This window comes from Bubalus bubalis, chromosome 3 (genome assembly GCF_019923935.1).
Source record: "Bubalus bubalis isolate 160015118507 breed Murrah chromosome 3, NDDB_SH_1, whole genome shotgun sequence".
Classification (NCBI taxonomy): domain Eukaryota; kingdom Metazoa; phylum Chordata; class Mammalia; order Artiodactyla; family Bovidae; genus Bubalus; species Bubalus bubalis.
In genome coordinates, this window is record NC_059159.1 from 164,284,940 (window position 1) to 164,305,730 (window position 20,791).

General features: G+C 42.0%; 1 protein-coding gene across 5 annotated transcripts; it reads left to right on the forward strand.

The window, feature by feature from the left end:
• Positions 1–28: 28 nt before the first annotated feature.
• On the forward strand, positions 29–20,304 carry PRPF4 (pre-mRNA processing factor 4). 5 transcript variants are annotated; one of them, XM_006061246.3, is made up of 14 exons: positions 29–211; positions 937–1,117; positions 3,098–3,284; positions 9,571–9,658; positions 10,078–10,157; positions 10,328–10,421; positions 10,929–11,023; positions 12,472–12,530; positions 12,978–13,101; positions 15,462–15,551; positions 18,000–18,122; positions 18,233–18,340; positions 18,431–18,549; positions 19,426–20,304. In XM_006061246.3, exons 1-14 carry the CDS (start codon positions 179–181, stop codon positions 19,617–19,619), a joined length of 1,575 nt encoding a protein of 524 aa, XP_006061308.1. In that variant the 5' UTR covers positions 29–178; the 3' UTR covers positions 19,620–20,304. The 5 variants fall into 5 exon arrangements, with proteins under 5 accessions (XP_006061308.1, XP_006061309.1, XP_006061310.1 ...); XM_006061247.3 differs by having other exon boundaries at positions 940–1,117; XM_006061248.3 differs by having other exon boundaries at positions 29–205.
• Positions 20,305–20,791: the final 487 nt, after the last annotated feature.

The window sequence follows — 20,791 nt, forward strand, 5'->3', positions numbered from 1 at the left end:
ACTAGCCCAGACTCCCTGCTACTACGATTCCCACAATGCTCCACGCCTCCCAGGATGCTGCGTCGGACCTCGGACCACTTCCGGTCGGCGACGTAGTTCCGCTTTGCCGGGCGCGCGGTGGACGGTCTGAAACGTAGAGCGCCGCTTTCGCTGGGGCTTCGCGTCTCCGGAGCCCAGCATGGCTTCCACACGACCCTCCTCCACGGTACAGGTCTCATTCTGGCAGAGAGCGCTGAGAGGGTGGGGGTCCCTGCGAAATAGGGCCGTTAGGGAACGGGCTACGGCAGTGGAGGGCCGAGGAGGAAGGCTGCTGTGTTTTCCTAATTCTTAAGTGCTTTCATCTGTTTCAGCTCGTTTTCACCTCTCACTACAGCCCCGAAATGTAAATATCTTTTCCGTCTGGTTCAGAAACGGAGCTCTGAAAGGGAGTAGAGTCTTGGCCAAGATTTATGACACTTTCCGAACTCTTAATTGCTCCTAACTTATCTACTGCTTCATGTCTGAAACGTTTGAAATGTGTGAACAGGAACTTTCTAACTTGTCCCCCGTACCATCGCTTTGATTATTTCAGTTATCCTTGATACCCCTGTGATGAGCAGTAATTCTGGAAATTTTCGTAAAAGCCAAGAAGAGATTGCACCTACTGCAACCGTATGAAATAAACATGTTCGAGAGAAAACCTTTGACAGAAAAATCAGCACCAGAAATTCACTAGTTTTATCCATCTCTTCCTATCTACAAAATTTAAGTGATTAAGAGACTGGAACCACTCTTTACCTCCACCCCCAGATCAAGAAAGACACATTTTCACTGGTGCCTGGTTTGTCCTTTGTGTGGGGAAGAAATAGGTTTGAAGCTCTAAATAAGCTGCATTCTGCTGGGAAGCTTATTAGATTGTAAGATTAAGCTTTAGGTTAATCTAGGTCTTTGTTTTAGCAGGCAACCAAAACTAAGGCACCAGATGACTTAGTAGCTCCTGTTGTGAAGAAACCACACATCTATTATGGAAGTTTGGAAGAGAAGGAGAGGGAGCGTCTGGCCAAAGGAGAATCTGGGCTTTTGGGAAAAGAAGGACTCAAAGCAGGAATTGAAGCAGGAAACATTAACATAACCTCTGGTAAGATGCAAATTGTGAGTTCATCTTTACCTTTGGTGCTCAAATTTTCTGTAATGATTACCTGCCTCAAATATCACTAGTTTATGTCAAAAAACTACAAATAATAAGCTTGCACCTATCGAAGTCCGTATTCTCTGCCTGCCTGACTTGGTATTATCCAGAGAACCTTTTTCTTAAACCTTTTATACAGTTTTTCTTCAATGAATTGTTAGTAATTTTACTAGGAATTTATTCAGTGTGTATTTGGATTCAGTGATTTCCTTTGTCTTCTGGAATCTAGTGTAGTTCTGGCGTTAGCTTGAAGCTACTGTGTTTCCTAATATTCTCCTCTTTTTAGTTTTCCAACTGTTTTTCACCCAAAATGAAATTATCTCTTTTTAAAGTGATAGCCATCTTTATTTTGAAAGCAGTTAAACAATAAAGAAATATATGAAGTAGAAAAACCTGTAATCTTTATTAATCGGAGCTATATCATTTCAAGAACTTAATAAAGCTATAAAAAAAAACATTTTTTTTCCATAAATGAAACCACGATAAACAAATTGTTTTGTAACCTGCATTGTCAATTCTGAATTCTGTTAAATGGGCTTTCCTGATGGCTCAGTGGGTAAAGAATTCACCTGCAATGCAAGAGACACAGGAGACAAGGTGGGTTTGATCACTGGGTGGGGAAGATCCCCTGGAAGAGGAAATGGCAACCTACTCCAGTATTTCTTGCATGTAAAACCCCATGGACAGAGGGGTCTGGTGGGCTACAGTCCACCAGGTCGCAAAGAGTTGGAAACAAGTAAGCCAATAAGTACACACACACTGTTGAGGGTATTTTTTCATGCCAGTAACTAGTAGTCTACTATATTTTAAAAATAAAATCATTCATGTTTGTCATAAGAAATTCAGACAGTATGCTGCTGCTGCTAAGTGGCTTCAGTCGTGTCCAACTCTGTGTGACCCCATAGACGGCAGCCCACCAGGCTCCCCCGTCCCTGGGATTCTCCAGGCAAGAACACTGGAGTGGATTGCCATTGCCTTCTCCATCAGACAGTATGGAAGGGTATAAAAAAGACTTGCGTGCAGATAGGACTTCTGTCAAGTTTCTCATCGACCCTCCCACACATTTTCTTTTCTATACACGTGCACTTTTCATGAGTTTTAAACCTTTTATGTTATTTTAAACATGACGGCATCACGACTGTACTCACTTCTCATCCAAATGCTTGTTTTTTATGTGAGTTTTAAAACTAGCTACTACATTATCCAAAAAGCCTTATAGTTAAGGCTTATCATTTTCATGGTAATTATTTCCAGTTTACTGTTATATTTGTTAGTGTTCCTATACTGAGACTGTTTCAGAGAGTAGCTTTGGCAACTGTTAAAATAATGTTTCTATTTTGCCATGGAGAGAAAGCCTAGTTAACTTGTTAAAAGTGCTCTGTATTTGCATTGTCTCATGAAAGCTGTGTGTTTATGTACGTGTAAGTTGCCAAAGGAAACAAGATGACTTGAACCAGTTTCTGGCCTTTAAAACCTCATTTAGTTTTCTGTTTTTGGCATACTTGAATAAACTGAGAAACTGTAAAGTTTCTTACAGATTAGTTAACTGTCCCTAGAGGCATGCACTGGAAAAGGCAATGGCACCCTACTCCAGTACTCTTGCCTGCAAAATCCCATGGGCGGAGGAGCCTGGTAGGCTGCAGTCCATGGGGTCGCTAAGAGTCGGACACGACTGAGTGACTTCACTTTGACTTTTCACTTTCATGCATTGGAGAAGGAAATGGCAACCCACTCCAGTGTTCTTGCCTGGAGAATCCCAGGGGGAGTCTGGTGGGCTGCCGTCTGTGGGGTCGCATAGAGTCGGACACGACTGAAGCAACTTAGCAGCAGCAGCAGCAGAGGCATGCAGACTCCAGTTGTAAGAACTTATTTCTCTGCCTAATTGAAGAAGATTGGTGATCATGCTGATATTGCCTGTTCTCTTTATAGGAGAAGTGTTTGAAATTGAAGAGCACATCAGTGAGAGACAGGCTGAAGTGTTAGCAGAGTTTGAGAGAAGGAAGCGAGCCCGGCAAATCAACGTTTCCACAGATGACTCAGAGGTCAAGGCTTGCCTTAGAGCTTTGGGGGAACCCATCACACTTTTTGGAGAAGGTCCTGCTGAAAGAAGAGAAAGGTACCCTTTCTAAGTATTTACTCTTTTTTAATCACAGGATTATAGTTCCAGATTTTAGTTGTTGTTGTTCAGTCACTAAGTCATGTCCGACTCTTTGTGACCCCATGAACCTCCCTGTCCTTCACTGTCTCTCGGAGCTTGCTCAGACTCATGTCCATTGAGTCGGTGACGCCATCCAACTGTCTCATCCTGTTGTCCTCTTCTCCTGCTCTCAATCTTTCCCAGCATCAGGGTCTTTTCCAGTGAGTTGGCTCTTCGAATCAGGTGGCCAAAGTATTAGAGCTTCAGTTTCAGCATCAGTCCTTCCAATGAATTTTCAGGGTTGATTTCCTTTAGGATGGACTGGTTTGATCTTGCTGTCCAAGGGACTCTCAAGAGTCTTCTCCGACCCCACAGTTCAAAAGCATCGATTCTTCAGTACTCTGCCTTCTTTACGGTCCACATCCATACATGACTACTGGAAAAACCATAACCTTGACAATACGGAACTTTTTCAGCCAAGTGATGTCTCTGCTTTTTAATACACTGTCTAGGTTTGTCATAGCTATTCTTCCAAGGAGCAAGTGTCTTTTAATTTCATGGCTGCAGTCACCATCCACATTGATTTTGAAGCCCAAGAAAATGAAATCTGACACTTTGCACTTTTTCCCTATCTATTTGCTATGAAGTGATTCAACCAGATGCCATGATGTTCATTTTTTGAATGTTGAATTTAAGCCAGCTTTTTTCACTCTCCTCTTTCACCAAGAGGCTCTTTAGTTCCTCTTCACTTTCTGCCATTATTTAGTTGGTACTTGTAGCTAAACCTTTAATAGAATGTCTCACATAATGTTGACAGAATATCTTATTAAGTTGTGTGAATATGGTTTAGTCCATAATCTAAGTCTTAGGTCAGTTTATTCTGCACTACTAATTTTTCTTTATAAACTGTGAAGATGTTAACATGTTCCCTCCCCTTCCTCTCCTTAGTGTATAGTTTTGAGTTGGGTAAAATTTGTCACTGAACTCTGAAAATTTAAACAGCAAACACGTTTTTTGTTATTAACATAAAACATGATGGTAAGTGTATTTTGGACATTATTGAAAAGAGGTACTTTCCTCAGATAATGCTACTCTTGTGATTCTGAAGTTCCAAAATCTCTCGGTGACAGGCTAGTCGTGTGCAGTTATGAGGATGTGACCTGCCTGCCTCTTCAGGACTTGGGGCTTAACTATTCCTCACTTATAACATTTACTCTCTTAAGGCCCTTACCACTCTTCAGCCCAGTGCAGACTGACTGACCACTTCCACATTGAAATGGCTGTTCATTAAGGTCATCAGCTCATCTTTACTAAGAATAGCCCCAGTACACTGCCACCTATTCCATCCTTCAAACGCTCCCTTTCCTTGGCTTCCATAAAACCCAATCCTCCTGGTTTTCCTCCTGTTTCTTTAGCTAATTCTTCTAAGCCTCGTTTTCCCCCTGCGTAACCTTTATAAACTGCTGTTGTTTGTCCTTGTCCTACACCAACCATGAGGGATCAGGTCCGTTCCCATGGCATGGTTTATGTGGAGTTTCTATGGACTCCCATGGCATGGAGTCTAATGACTCCCAGATCTCTGTAGCCTAGCTGTTCTATAGTCTCAAATTTGACATCTCTAAGTTGTTGTTCAGTCACCAAGTCATGTCCAACTCTTTGCAACCCCAGGGACTGCAGCACACCAGGCCTCCCGGTACCTCACCATCTCCTGGAGTTTGCCCAAGTTCATGTCCATTGAATTGATGATGCCATCCAACCATCTCATCCTCTGTTGCCCTCTTGTTCTGCTATCTTCGGTCTTTGCCAGCATCAGGGTCTCTTCCAGTTAGTTGGCTGTTTTTATCAGGTGGCCAGAGTATGGAGCTTCAGCTTCAACATCAGTCCTTCCAATGAATATTCAGGGTTAATTTCCTTTGGGATTGACTGGTTGGATCTCCTTGCTGTCCAAGGGACTCTCAAGAGCCTTCTCCAGCACCACAGTTCAAAAGCATCAGTTCTTCAGTGCTCTGCCTTCTTTATGGTCCATTTCTCACATGCGTACGTGACTACTGGAAACACCATAGCTGTGACTGTATGGACCTTTTTAAGCTAAGTGGTATCTCTGCTTTTTAATATACTGTCTGGGTTTATCGTTGCTTTCCTTCCAGGAAGCAGTCATCTTTAATTTCATGGCTGCAGTCACCATCTGCAGTGATTTTCTTCATCCCAAGAAGAGGAAATTTGTCTCTGCTTCCACCTTTTTCTCTTCTATTTGCCATGAAGTGTTAAGACCAGAGGCCATCTAATTAGATTTTTTAATATTGAGTTTCAAGCTGACTTTTTCGCTCTCTCTTTCACCCTCATCAAGGAGCTCTTTAGTTCCTCCTCGCTTTCTGCCATTAGAGTGGTATTATCTGCATATCTGAAGTTGTTGATATTTCTCCCAGCAATCTTGATTCCAGCTTGTGAGTCATCCAGCCTGGCATGTCCATGATGTACTCTACGTATAAGTTAAATAAGCAGAATGACAGTATTCAGCCTTGTCATACTCCTTTCTTAATTTTGAACCAGTCATTTATTCCATATAAGGTTCTAACTATTGTTTTCTTGACCTGCATATAGGTTTCTCAGGTGACAGGTAAGATGGTCTGGTATTCACATCTCTTTAAGAGTTTTTCACGGTTGTGATCCACACAGTCAAAGGCTTTTGCATAGTCAGTGAAATAGAAGTAGATGTTTTTCTGGAATTCCTTTGCTTTCTCTATGATCAGCAAATGTTGGCGATTTGGTCTCTGGTTCCTCTGCCTTTTCTAAACCCAGCTTGTCCATCTGGAAGTTTCCTTTCAAGTACTGAAGCCTAGCTTAAAGGATTTTGAGCATAACCTTACTAGCATGGGAAGTGAGCGCAATTGTCTGGTAGTTTGAACGTTCTTTGGTACTGTCCTTCTTAGGAATTAGGATGAAGATTGACCTTTTTCAGTTCTGTGGCCACTGCTGAGTTTTCCCAAATTTGCTGACATACTGAATGCAGCATCATTTAATAGCATCGTCTTTCAGGATTTGAAATAGCTCAGCTGGAATTCCATCACCTCTGCTGGCTTTATTGGCAGCAGTGCTTCTGAAGGCCCTCATGATTTCACACTCGTGATGTGTGGCTCTAGGTGAGTGACCACACCATCATGGCTATCCAGATCGTTAAGATCTTTTTGTACAGTTCATCTGTGTATTCTTGCCATCTCTTCTTGATCTCTTGTGCTTCTATTAGGTCTTTACTGTTTCTGTCCATTATTGTGCCCATCTTTGCATGAAATGTTCCTTTGATATCTCCAGTTTTCTTGAAGAGATCTCTAGTCTTTCCCGTCCTGTTTTCCGCTGTTTCTTCGCATTGTTCTTTGACGAAGGCCCTCTCTTTCCTTGCTGTTCTCTGGAGCTCTGCACTCAGTTGGGTATACCTTTCCCTCTCTCCCTTGTTTTTCACTTCTCTTCTTTTCTCAGCTATTTGTAAGACTTTGTCAGACAACCACTCCGCCTTACTGCATTTCTTTTCCTTCGGGATGGTTTTAGTCAGTGCCTCCTTGTGTACAGTGTTACGAATCTCTGTCCATAGTTCTTCAGACACTCTGTTTACCAGATCTAATCCCTTGAATCTATTTGTTACCTCCACTATGATCATGGAGGATTTGATTTAGGGCGTATCTGAATGGCTAGTGGTTTTCCGTGCTTTCTTTAGTTTAAGCCTGAATTTTGCTTTAAGGAGCTGATGATCTGAGCCACAGTTAGCTTCAGGTCTTGTTTTTGCTGAGTGGATAGAGCTTCTCCGTTTTCGACTGCAAAGAATAAAATCAGTCTGGCACTTGGTGGTGTCCACATGTAAAGTTGTCCCTTGTGTTGTTGGAAAAAGGTGTTTACTATGACCAGTGTATTCTCTTGGCAGAATTCTGTTAGCCTTTGTCCTGCTTCATTTTGTACTCCAAGGCCAAATTTGCCTGTTACTCCAAGTATCTCTTGACTTGCCTCTTTTGCATTCCAATCCCCTGAGATTAACAGAACATCTTTTTTTGGTGTTAGTTCTAGACGATCTTATAGGTCTTTATAGAACTGGTTAGCTTCAACTTCTTCAGCATCAATGGTTGGGGCTTAAACTTGGGTTACCGTGGTGTTGAATGGTTTGCCTTGGAAACGAACCAAGATCATTCTGTCATTTTTCAGATTGCACTCAAGTACTGCATTTCAGACTCTTCTATTGACTATGATGGCTACTCCATTTCTTCTAAGGGATTCTTGCCCACTGTAGTAGATTTAATGGTCATCTGAATTACATTTGCCTATTCCCATCCATTTTAGTTCACTGATTCCTAAGATGTCGATGTTTATTCTTGCCATCTCCTGTTTGACCACTTCCAATTTACCTTTATTCATGGACCTACATTGAATGAAATTAAAAGACGCTTACTCCTTGGAAGAAAAGTTACGACCAACCTAAACAGAATATTAAAAAGCAGAGACATTCCTTTGCCAACAAAGGTCCGTCCAGTCAAGGCTATGGTTTTTCCTGTGGTCATGTATGGATGTGAGAGTTGGACTGTGAAGAAGGCTGAGTGCCGAAGGATTGATGCTTTTGAACTGTGGTGTTGGAGAAGACTCTTGAGAGTGCCTTGGACTGCAAGGAGATCCAACCAGTCCATCCTAAAGGAGATCAGTCCTGGGTGTTCATTGGAAGGACTGATGCTGAAGCTGAAACTCCAGTCCTTTGGCCACCTGATGTGAAGAGCTGACTCATTGGAAAAGACCCTGATGCTGGGAAAGATTGAGGGCAGAAGAAAGGGACGACAGAGGATGAGATGGTTGGATGGCATCACCGACTCAATGGACATAAGTTTGAGTAAACTCTGGGAGTTGATGATGGACAGGGAGGCCTGGCGTGCTGCAGTCCGTGCGGTCACGACTGAGCAACTGAACTGAAGTTAACTGATGTTGAACTCATCTATTTCCCATCCTTTTCCTATTCTTGCAAATAACACAACCATTCACACGGTTTTCAGTTAAAAACCTGCGTCACCTTCTGTATAACCCATCAGCAAAATCTTCTTTATTCTACTTCTGAAATGTACCTCCAGCATGTCCTCTTTTCTCTCCCTCCACTAGTTTCACCTTTAGACTATTGTAATAACCCCAGATGTGCTGTATTAATTGTTTGCTTAACAATTTGCTTAACAAAAATCCTACAGTGTCTCTTACTAAACTTAGAATAAAAAACTCCTAACATGCTCTTCATCCTTACCTTGTACCCCTCTTCCCGTTTACTAGACTTAGTAGCCATAATGATCCTCCTAGGATGCTCAAGCTTTTTTGTGTGTGTCTTTCGACTTAATTTTCCTTTTTTTGTTCCCCTCTCTCGCCTTTTATGTTGTGATTTAGTCGCTAAGTTGTGTCTAACTCTTGCGACCCTATGGACTGTAGCCTGCCAGGCTCCTCTGTCCACGGATTTTCTAGACAAGAATAGTGGAGCTCTCGCCTTTTAGAGCTTTTCAGTTCTTTTGGTTTTAGCATAAATACCACCTCCTTAAAGAAGCCCTTCCTAACCTCTGGTCCCTGGTAAAGTGAGCCCTGACACTGTGCTCTGTCACTTTGTTATGTTACTTTAATAGCCTCGCAAAGGATACACTTTTACTGTTTGTTGCTTGTGTCCCTTAGGTGACTGTCTGGAGTCTCCCCCGCCACCGTCTTATTCAGTCCATTAAGACTCAAGTGGGAGGATACCACAGTATGCTGAGTTCCCTCCTTTGTTCTTCCCTCTTTATTCTCCATACTTTTCCAGGAGTCTTTCTCAAATGTGAACTCTGCTCACCCTGGCATTAGGAGTGCACTGTGGCCTGGCCCCTACTTAGATTGGCAGCCATTTCTCTCACTCAGCCTTTCCCAGTACCCCATGCTCCAGCCATACTGAACTGTTTTGATTCCAGGCTCAACATGCTTGCCTCTAGACCTTCACATTTGTGGAACCCTCTGCCTTAGCTGTCCTTTCCGAAAATTCTTGACCTTTTGACCTGATTGATTGAGGTCTCAGTTTAGAGAACATCTTCTCCGTAAGGCCTTCCCTGATTCCCTCCAAGTCTAGGTTGTTTACTCAGGATTCCCCTTAGCACCCTGTGAAGTCAAGGGCTGTTTCTTAGTCATTTTTTATACTTAGCGCGTCAAGAGTATCCAACACGCTGAGTGAAGTAAGGTGAAAGTCCTACTTTACCTTACCTCAACTCTATTTAAATTCTGATCTTCTTTGTTACAGGTTAAGAAATATTCTCTCAGTGGTCGGTACTGATGCCTTAAAAAAGACCAAAAAAGATGATGAGAAATCAAAGAAGTCCAAAGAAGAGGTAAATACGTCCTTGGCTTCATAGTGTCAGCACGCAGGAGACAAGGGGCTAGTTCTCTCGTTTTCTGTTTTCAGAGCTTTACTTTGCCTCAGATGAGGGCCAGAGCAGGGGTTGGAGACTGCTGTTCAGGAATAGTTGTTGGCAGTTGTTTGTGGTTCCTTTGTAGATACAAATGGAAGTAAGTGAGTTTCCCATTTCGGGAAAGAAGCACAGCATTCCTGGTTTCCCTTGTAAAAAGGAACCAGAAATCATCCAATAAGAACTCATAGAAACACATCAGAAAACGCATATACCTGATTTCATCATATTATACTGAACTAATTCACCTTTTTCCTGGGCAGTTACAGTAGGGAATTGATAGCTATGAAAGAGGCAGGGATGCTTCAGACTTGACATTTCTGCTCTTATTTAACTTTCAGTATCAGCAGACCTGGTACCATGAAGGACCAAACAGCCTGAAGGTTGCTAGACTGTGGATTGCTAATTATTCACTGCCCAGGTAAGGAGAAATGTGAGGAGGAGGAAGAAGCATGCTTCTTATTTCCTCTCAGGGACTGAGGATCTGCTTTATAATGACTGTGGTTGTTAGTTGAGATTGAGTGATACAGAGACTTCTTTGGACCCTTGTTTCCAGCCTGTTTGCCCAGGGTCGTGTTTTCCGTGTTACAGGGCAATGAAACGCTTAGAAGAGGCCCGTCTTCATAAAGAGATTCCTGAGACAACTAGAACCTCCCAGATGCAAGAGCTGCACAAATCTCTCCGAGTAAGGCTCTCTCAGCGATTGCCCGATGTTTTAAAGATTTCTGCAGTATTTGTTAAATGTTCTACCTTGGCCCGCCTCTAACAAATAAAAGGCAGCTGTACATCTTCCTTGCTTGCACTGTTGCTGCTTGGGAGGACCCATCAGTTAAGGTGGCAGGGAACCTACTGCACTTCGTACCAGGCAGAGGCCTATGGTTCCTGTGCTTTACTTCTCCCTTTTAATATGTTAGACTGTACTTTAAATCTTGCCATGGCTTTCTGGTTTATTTTTAGCTGACAGAGAAGCTATTGACACAGACTGTAGATGACAGCATGGGGGAGTTCCAGATAAGCCTTGACTCCGTTCATTCGTTCATTTGTAGAAGTGTCTCCTGACAAAAGAGGAGGGATGGGGAATCTTAGGGTGGGATAAAACTGGAAAGATTTTTTTTTCTTTTTTTAATGGTGGAAAAGCCAAGAAAGTCTTGGGTTAGCATTTAATGATCCCTTGTTTGTCTTTTTTTTTAAGTCTTTGAATAATTTCTGCAGTCAGATTGGGGATGATCGGCCTATCTCCTACTGTCACTTCAGTCCCAATTCCAAAATGCTGGCCACAGCCTGTTGGTAAGTCCCCATTTTATAGTGTTCTGTTTTCTTTTCCCTGAATGGGGTTCTGGGGGAAAAGTCAACATTTGTTTTGGAAGGCCATTGCTTGGCTTCCCTGGTGGCTCGGCTGGTAAAGAATCCGCCTGCATTGTGGGAAACCTGTGTTCACTCCCTGGGTTGGGAAGATCCCCTGGAGAAGGGAAAGGCTACCCACTCCAGTATTGTGGCCTTGAGAATTCCATGGACTGTATAGTCCCTGGGGTCGCAAAGAGTCGGATGTGACTGAGCTACTTTCAAAAAAAATGTGAAAAATAAATAGAAGGCCATTGCCATCCCATTTTCCTCTGCTGCCTCATGATCACATCAAACTAGAGGTGGTAACGCGTACCCATTGTAGTTTATAATAGAGCTTTCAGTTCGCATCTGTCAGTCACATTCTTGGCATTTGCATCATTTTGGAGCAGATATATTAATACAGGGAGTTTATAGACTAACTATATACACCTTGATACAGCTTTTCTTTTTTAGTTATATCACCTAAGCAAGATACTTCATAGTTTTAGTTATGTGACCTAAGCAAGATACTTCTGTGTAAGCTTCAGTTTCTTTATCTGTAAAGCAAAGCAAATTACCGTTTTTGTGTTTATTCTGTTTTCTGTTTGCCATCGCATATGCAAAAAACTTTTAAGATGTGAAAACTTTGTTGTTTTGTTCTGTTCAGTCACTTAGTTGTTCTTGTGGGACATTGTCGTCTAGTGAGGGGCAATCTTCCTTACGTTGTACACACAGGAGCTATGTGACTAGGCAGAAATCGAGACCAATTCAGGAGAAAACCAAGGACCTATGTAGATCTGTCCACCTCTTCAAGCCTCAGCTGTCTTTATTATAAAGTAGAAATGACTCACTGCTGCGCAGCAGAAACTGACACAGTGTTGTAAATCATCTGGACTCCAGTTTAAAGAGTTAATTACCAGAGAATAAAACGAATACACAAGTAAAGTAGAAATGATCATTCCGTCTTATGTACCTCACAAATCTGTTATAAGGATCATTTGAGATGATAGATATAAAAGTAATTTGTTGGAATTTTTCAAAATAAAGCTTTTTTTTTTTGTTTAATTACTTTGTAAGTAGTAATATGCTGTTCATATTTAAGGAGATAGTATCATTATTAATATTACAGGTAGGTAATTTCATTTGTCCTACTTTGCCTAGAAATTGGTCCAACAGCTAAGGAGAAGAGCAACTTGTGCTATAATATTTATAGTCCAGTAGAGGCCTTAGTTTGCTTCGGACCTGGCTATAGCTTTCTTACATAACCCTCCAAGTGATAAGCCTTTTCTTTTTTGTCTGCCACTATAACGATTTTGGGGGGTAAGAAGAAATTGTCCTTTAGTAATGTTACCAAGATACCTTTTCCTTCCCAGACCAACCCTGGCTGAGATGCTTTCCTTTGTATTTGATAGGAGTGGGCTTTGCAAGCTCTGGTCTGTTCCCGATTGCAACCTCCTTCACACTCTTCGAGGTGGGTTAGACTCTTACCTAAATCTTGCTCTTTTTCCCAGTTCAGACTCTATCCAGCAGTGTAACTCTTAAAGCTCTACCGACACTCAGACCCGCTACACACACACTTAATTCTTGATATGATCTGACTTGGTTTGGTTTTCTTTGACTGCAAGGCTGAATGATAATGACATCATATGCATATTTCTCTCTCATGTCCAGCCCTACTCTGGCATTTACAATCTCTAAAGCAAGAAACATATTTTTTTGTGTTAAGCTTTTTCTTTTAATGTAATTTATACGTTAGTTTAAATTTTAAAAGTTCAGTTTTTTAGTAGTTGAATAACGAATACTTTATAGGTTCATGTTTTCTGGAATGTGTATATATAATATTCCTCATTGTGTATATTTACACTTAAGTTATAACAGAACAGCAGCCCTTTAATTTCCATCTCTTACACTCCTTCAGGCCATAACACAAACGTGGGAGCGATCGTATTCCATCCCAAATCCACAGTCTCCTTGGACCAAAAAGACGTCAATCTGGCCTCTTGTGCTGCTGACGGTTCTGTGAAGCTGTGGAGCCTTGACAGGTGAATATTACTGCTCTGTCCGCACGGCAGTCACCGCAGTAAACAGTTGATTGGTTGGCCCTAGGGACCTAGAACTCTGTACCTTGGTTTTTGCCTCTAATACAGTGACTGCTGTTTCCTGGCTCCAGTTATTCTGGAACGATCCATTATACCTGCCATTGCAATAGATTGACATTGGACAAATGTGCTGTTTGGTAGATTGACTGAAAATAATACTCCAGACAGCACATTGGTTCTTAGCAAACAGCCGCAGGGGAAAGAAAGAAGGTTATGTCCAGCAGTATTGCCAAGGAAGTGATATCTCCTCCCAATATTGTCATCCTTTACCTAAACCATATTTTCCAATTACAGCAGGCTTGTCTGTTTTAATGTGTTTGTGATTATTTATTATTTTCCAAGAAATAATTAGAAGCACCTTGTTGCCTAAAAGACTTCTGAATTCAGTTGCTTAGTTTTCCTTCTTTGGGAAAGCACATGAGGCTTTTGTTCTAGGATTTTGTGAGGAGCTAATTAGTATCTCCACTCTGCTAGATAGGATCTTAGCTGTGAGCACAGCAAGTTTTAATTGGCTTTGGTAATATGTAGCAATATTTGTTCCCCTAGGGCTTTGATTAGTTCTGTGTATCCACATTAATAGTGTTCCCTTTTTAATTGCCCTCTTTAGGGTTTGTGTTTATTTCCTTTCACTGGTGTTTCAGATCTTCTTTCTGCTGTTGCTGGTAGTAGAATTTAATGGCCACTGAAAGGAAACTAAGCTTCTGTTTAGGAGTTCTTCTTTCATGTGGATCCTTGAACAAGCTGAGGTTTGAGATAAAATTATCTATAATCCACTTGCACCAGAAATGTATGATATTGCCCTGCATCTCTATCAAAGTATGTTTCTCTCTAGAATCTCAGCAGTCCTTTGGTTCAGAGAAATTATTTTACTTGTTAGGTTGAAGTATATTTTATTTTCTCTTAATCTTAAGTGGTATAGAATTAAGAATTTGTTGACAGTGAATTGAAATAGAAGGACAATGCTTATTGAAGTGCTGTGGCATCTGCTTCTGGTTCATTGACTACACTGAAGCCTTGACTGTATGAATCACAGCAAATTGTGGAAAATTCTGAAAGAGATGGGAATACCAGACCACCTGACCTGCCTCCTGTGAAACCTGTATGCAGGTCAAGAAGCAACAGTTAGAACCGGACATGGAAGAACAGACTGGTCAAAATTTGGAGAGGAGTATGTCAAAGCTGTATATTGTCACCTTGCTTATTTGACTTACATACAGAGTAAATCATGAGAAATGCCGGGCTGGATGAAGCACAAGCCAGAATCAAGATTGCCTGGAGAAATATCAATAACCTCAGATATGCAGATGACGCCACCCTTATGGGAGAAAGCGAAGAGGAACTAAAGAGCCTCTTGATGAAAGGTGAAAGAAGAGAGTGAAAAAGCTGGCTTAAAATTCACATTGAAAAAACTAAGATCATGGCATCTGGTCCCATCACTTCATGGCAAATAGATGGGGAAACAATGGAAACAGTGACAGACTTTATTTTCTTGGACTCCAAAATCACTGTAGATGTCGACTGCAACCATGAAATTAAAAGACACTTGCCTCTTGGAAGAAAAGCAATAACAAACCTAGATAGCATATTAAAAAGCAGAGGCGTTACTTTACTAACAGAGGTGCATATAAACAAAGCTATGGTTTTTCCAGTAGTCATGTATGGATGTGAGAGTTGGACCATAAAGAAGGCTGAGCTCCGAAGAACTGATGCTTTTGAACTGTGGTGTTGGAGAAGACTCTTGAGAGTCCCTTGAACTGCAAGGAGAATAAATCAGTCAATTCTAAAGGATATCAACCCTGAGTATTCAGTGGAAGGACTGATGCTAAAGCTGAAGCTCCAATACTTTGGCCACCTGATGAGAAGAACTGACTCATTGGAAAATACCCTGATGCTGCGAAAGATTGAAAGCAGGAGGAGAAGGGGACGACAAAGGATGAGATGGTTGGATGGTATCACTGACTCAATGGACATGAGTTTGAGCAAGCTCCAGGAGATGGTGAAGGACAGGGAGGCCTGGTGGCTGTAGTCCATGGAGTTGCAAAGAGTAGCACGCAACTGAGCTACTGAACAACAAAAATGGGCAATGTTCACCTGTGGACATATGTAATAGTCCCAAAGCTTTTATAACCTTGGGAGGTGATTAGATTATCGTTGGCCCTAAAATTTTAACAGATTACAAGTTACAGTTTGGCCTGTCCACCCATGCAGAATGAGTGCCTGTGTGCTCAACAGTTAAAAAAAAATTTAGTGAATATTTGCACGACTGTAAAATAGTTTACTTAGGGTATCTGGTTCCTTTTCAGTGATGAACCGGTGGCAGATATTGAAGGGCACACAGTGCGTGTGGCCCGTGTGATGTGGCATCCATCAGGACGTTTCTTAGGTACCACCTGGTAAGCCATCCTCTTATTCTGTCTTCAAGTCATATTTTCTTGGACTGCAATGAATCAGAATCAAAAAAGACTATATGGTACAGTTAAGGCTAAGTGTATTTGACTTTAAATTGCAGTTAATCTGAGATTTCGGTCACTAAATGCCAGAGAGCTAGAGTTTCCCTCTTCTCTTTCTTGGCCAATACTAGAAGTGCATTTTTTGATGGAGAGGGGCGGTGGGGTGGGCTATATGTTGTATTATAACTTCACTGCTTACAGATCAGTCTCTTTTCTTGGTTCTATAAATTCAGTGAGGCCAGAATCTATTAAAGAAGTTTTTGAGATACAATTTACATGCAGTGAAATGGATTTAAGTGTATAATTTAGTCAGTCTTGACAAATGCATACATTCACATGACCCACATCCCTGTTGTTGGAGGTCCAAGGGAACAAAAAGTGCCCACCAAACCGATAGTCATTTTCTTTTGGCTGCACTGAGTCTTCGTTGCCGCTGTGGGCGCTCTCGTTGTGAACGGGCGCTGCTTTTGTCGCAGTGCACATGCCTCTCACTGCAGTGGCTTCTCTTGTTGCTGACTAAGCTCAGCCTCTAGGCACGCAGGCTTCAGTAGTTGCGGCGCACGGGTGGCCCAGGGATTGAGCCCATGTCCCCTGCATTGGCAGGTGGCTTCTTATCCACTGTATCACGAGGGATGTCCCCGAGAAGCATCTGGAGATGAATAATCAAGGTGGACAACTCCATCCATATAACCAGTGGATCAGTTTATTACAGGGTCACTTATAGGGTGGGATCTGGCGGTCAGCAGTCCGGAAGCATTCACAGCTGCAGTCTGCACCTTCAAGAAGCCATTGCAGTTTTATAGTTAACCTAGGGTACGGGGGTCTGTGCTTGGAGCAGGAAGTACATTCCTAAGTCAAGATTTATGAGTGGGTAACCCAGTAGGTGCTGGGAATACATCAGCAAAGGTCTTCATTGTTTGACGACTAACAGAGCATGGAGGTCTCCTGGTCCTAATGGTTGTTAAACAATATCTATTAACTATTAATAAAAGCCCTTGACAATAGAAAAGTGATTTACCACACAGTACAGTTCTGGGTGGGGTCAGCAGGAGGACAGGAAGAACTGTATGGGCCCAAGACGGCATCAGTTACGCTCATAGCCATACACTTGTCGATAGAGAGAACACTTGCATCACCCCAGAAAGTTCCCCCATGCCTTTCCCAGCCAACTCCCCTCTCCAAAACAACCCCTGCCCTGATTTCTGTCACCATAAATTAATTCTACATAGTCATACCTTATAAACTCGTTTGTGTCTGGGTTCTTTACTCAGCATATTTTTAAGATTCATTCTTGTCGTTGCATGTATCAGTAGTTGCTTTTTATTGCTGAGAAATAGTCAGTTGCATAACTGCCAGGTTATCCATTCTCCCATTGGTGGACACTTGGGCTGTTTCCAACTCTTGGCTGGTAAGAATAAAGCTACTATACGTACTCTTGTCCAGTACTTTTTGTGGACGTATTTGTCTTTCCTTTATCTTGAATAAATACCTTGGAATGCAATTGCAAGATTATAGGGTAGATGTATATTTAACTTTTAAAATTTCCAAGGGGTTCTCCATAGTGTTGGTGTCATTCTGCATTCCCAGCATTCTAGTGTTGTTGTTGTTGTTGTTGTTGTTGTTGTTGTTTTAACATCTTTGCAACATTTGGCACTGGCAGTTTCATCATTTTGCCCAGTCTTGCAAGTATGTAGTGAAATCTCATGGTTTCAGTTTTTATTACTCTGATGACTGTTGGTGTTGAGGCATACGCTTATTGACCCTTTGTGTATTTTCTTTTGTTCAGTGTTCAGGTGCTTTACTCATTTTTTAATTGAGGATTTTTTATTTGTTTTATCTTTTTTCCCATATGTATTACAGTTTTCTCATCATTTATTGAGATTTTCACTATTGAAATTGCTTTGGTGGCCGCATTGAAAATCATTCGATGGTGTATATGTGGGCCTCTATATATACTCTCTATTCTGTTATATTCTGTTGATTTACTTGTGATTGATTATATCTCCAACATTCAGTTTAGGACTCAGTAAATGCTCAGTGAATGGAAGGACATAACAGTGAAATTGGGGAAGAAAGTAGGTGACAGAGTCTTTGTTCTGGGCCATTCTTAGGGAATTCTGTTTTCTAAAATAGCCAGTGAGGTAGTTTTTTAGGCATAGGCAGTCCACAGTTTCCCATTTAGCACCCAAGACAGATACGCTTAGTTGTGGAGACATTATTTATGCCAGAAAAGAATTTGTTAATATGGTTGTATGAATAGTTTCAGGAATATAACCTGAGCTCCAACTATTTACAGCACTCGGTACATTGAAGCACTTTGTACACTTGTAATTTATAGCGCTTTGTACACTTTGAGTATCTGCTGGTTAATTATTAGCTTGACTTTTTAAGCTATGACCGATCATGGCGCTTATGGGATTTGGAAGCTCAAGAGGAGATCCTGCACCAGGAGGGCCACAGCATGGGTGTGTATGACATTGCCTTCCATCAAGATGGCTCTTTGGCTGGCACTGGGTAAGGCTTCTTCCACATAGCCGGGGCAGCTCAGTTGTCTGACCTCTGACATCTGCCTGCTTCCACAGAGAACTGGGTTCACAATACTCATTCATGAACTGTTTTGTCAGGGGACTGGATGCATTTGGTCGAGTTTGGGACCTGCGCACAGGACGTTGTATCATGTTCCTAGAAGGTCACCTGAAGGAAATATATGGAATAAATTTCTCCCCCAATGGGTAAATAAGCTCACTGAATGAGGGGTGGACAGGGTTACTGGTCAGAAAGTATTCTGTGCTTCTGACTCCCTCCCTCTGTCCGATCCACAGCTACCACATTGCAACCGGCAGTGGCGACAACACCTGCAAGGTGTGGGACCTCCGACAGCGACGTTGTGTCTACACCATTCCTGCCCATCAGAACTTAGTGACAGGTGTCAAGTTCGAGCGTAAGTTTTCCTTCTGTTGTAAGCCTAACTACGAGACACAGATTGCATTGGCATGAAATGCAGGCCAGGTGTTAGCTTAACTTGGAAGGGGAACATGAGAGAATTTGGACCCTGTTGAAGGAACAAATGATCCTTTCCTTCCCTCAACCACCCTTTCAGACAGAGCTATGACCGCATGCTTCTTGTTGCTAGGAAGTAAAGAAGACTTCTGTGCATGTTTTGCTTTCCATGGAAGGTCCAAGCACTTAGTTCTTAATATTATTTTGAATAGGTTGTGTATCAGGGCAAGAACCAAAAGACCTTAATAATGTTATTTGTTTCCCTAAGTCTGTCTGTAGTCGTTCTCTTTTTTGGAGAGGCCTAGTAAAAATGCAGATCGGAGGTTGGCGTTTTATGAATGCCAAAATAACATCTTTTTGAAGATAGTATATTCTAGTGGATTTTGGGACTTCCCAGGTGGCACAGCGGTAAAGAATCCACCTGCCAGTGCACGAGATGCAAGAGACGTGGGTTTAATCCCTGGGTTGGAACATCCCCTGGAGGAGGAAATAGCAAGCCACTCCAGTATTCTTAATTCTTCAGATTTTTTTTTTCCTTATGTGGCATGTGGGATCTTAATTTCCCAACCAGGGGTCAAACCCATGCCCCCTACAGTGGAGGCATGGAATCTTAACCACTGGACCACCAGGGAAGTAACCCACTCTAATATTCTTGCCTGGAAAATTCTATGGACAGAGGAGCCTGATGGGCTACGGTCCATGGGGCCACAAAGAGTCGGCCACGACTGAGCACACACCCTGCAGATTTGGGTTCTGTTCTTTTTCTTACGTTCTTGAATATTTCAATTCCTGAAGTAATTCCTCTTCTCTTTTGTAGCTATCCATGGGAATTTCTTGCTCACTGGTGCCTATGATAACACAGCCAAGATCTGGACTCACCCAGGCTGGTCCCCTCTGAAGACTCTGGCCGGCCACGAAGGCAAAGTGATGGGCCTAGACATTTCCTCCGATGGGCAGCTCATAGCCACTTGCTCCTATGACAGGACCTTCAAGCTCTGGATGGCTGAATAGGCAGGACCATGGAAGAAGGACTCAATCTCCCTTTAGAGCCATTTTCAAAAGAAAGGAACTGATGTGTTTTGTTCTATCATGTACTTTGCCAATTACCATGTATATAGATCCTCAAAAGAATCGAATTTCTGTCTCAGCTCCCACTTCAGGCAAGCAGCCCAATCCTTGGGTATTGGTCAACCCCTTCCATGGTTGAAAAATTTTAGTTTTCCTCTTCAAGCCCTTCTATGAACTTTGTAGACATTGTTTTTAATCTTTTGTTTAAATGCCCTCTTGCTTCCCTCAAAGCACTCAAGATTTTTACTTCTTGAAACCTGGCTTTCCGTTACATGGTACGTGTTTCAGGACTCCATGTGACCCAGAGAGCACGACGGCCGTGCTCTGCAGGAAGCCCTCAAGTAGAGAAGCGCATCTCTCTGTGCGCTGGCTGAACAGCACCTAACAGAGGAGGGCCCTGAGCATGGAAGGCGAAGACGTGGGCCACAGCTGTGTCCTGGCTTACGCAGCAGAGGTTCACCTCATCCTGTTGAGTTCACTTAGAATGCTAACTGCATCAGGAAGTCCAGAACTGAGCATCTGCCTCTTGAGAAGATGTCTTCCATTTTGCTTTGAAGTTTGGCATCCTTTGTGTTACCCCAAAACTAGGCCATTGTGTCAAGATTCAGTGAAATTTTTAGAAAGCAAACACGATGTCTCTATTGTGCAAGTTCTTTTCTGTTGGTTATTTATATGTATCCTTCATGTGGAGATAATTCTGGGGAAAAAAAAAATCCCTAATGGGTATTCCTAAACATAAACTTTTTTTCTTTATTGCACACTTGCTACAGAGTAAAATCCTATTTAAAAAACTGTCCTTTAAAGAATTATTTTTATAGTGAAGCCTTTCCTGAGTCCCAGCCATTGGTCCACAGAGATCCCTTTTTTTAAGTTTGGGATATAACAAATGATCTCAAGTATGGCTTATTCCAATTCCATCTCCTGAGTAAGCATTCTGTCAGTCATTTTTTTAAAAATAGAGGGCTGTTGCATTGTAGGCCAGACTACCAGTGAGCTGTATCTGGACCCTCTAATTCTTATTCATTGGCCACGCAGCAGTTACCTTCTCTTTCTACCCCAGATAAACAACCACTGAACTCTGAATTCACACAGATTCACACAAAAATAGAATTGGC

Excerpts from the sequence above, each read along its gene's own strand:
- PRPF4 (XM_006061246.3), top strand. The coding sequence starts at position 179 with ATGGCTTCCACACGACCCTCCTCCACGGTACAG. Across the intron at positions 212-936 it reads GACCCTCCTCCACGGTACAG|CAGGCAACCAAAACTAAGGC; the intron begins GTCTCATTCTGG and ends TCTTTGTTTTAG. Across the intron at positions 18,550-19,425 it reads GACAGGTGTCAAGTTCGAGC|CTATCCATGGGAATTTCTTG; the intron begins GTAAGTTTTCCT and ends TCTCTTTTGTAG.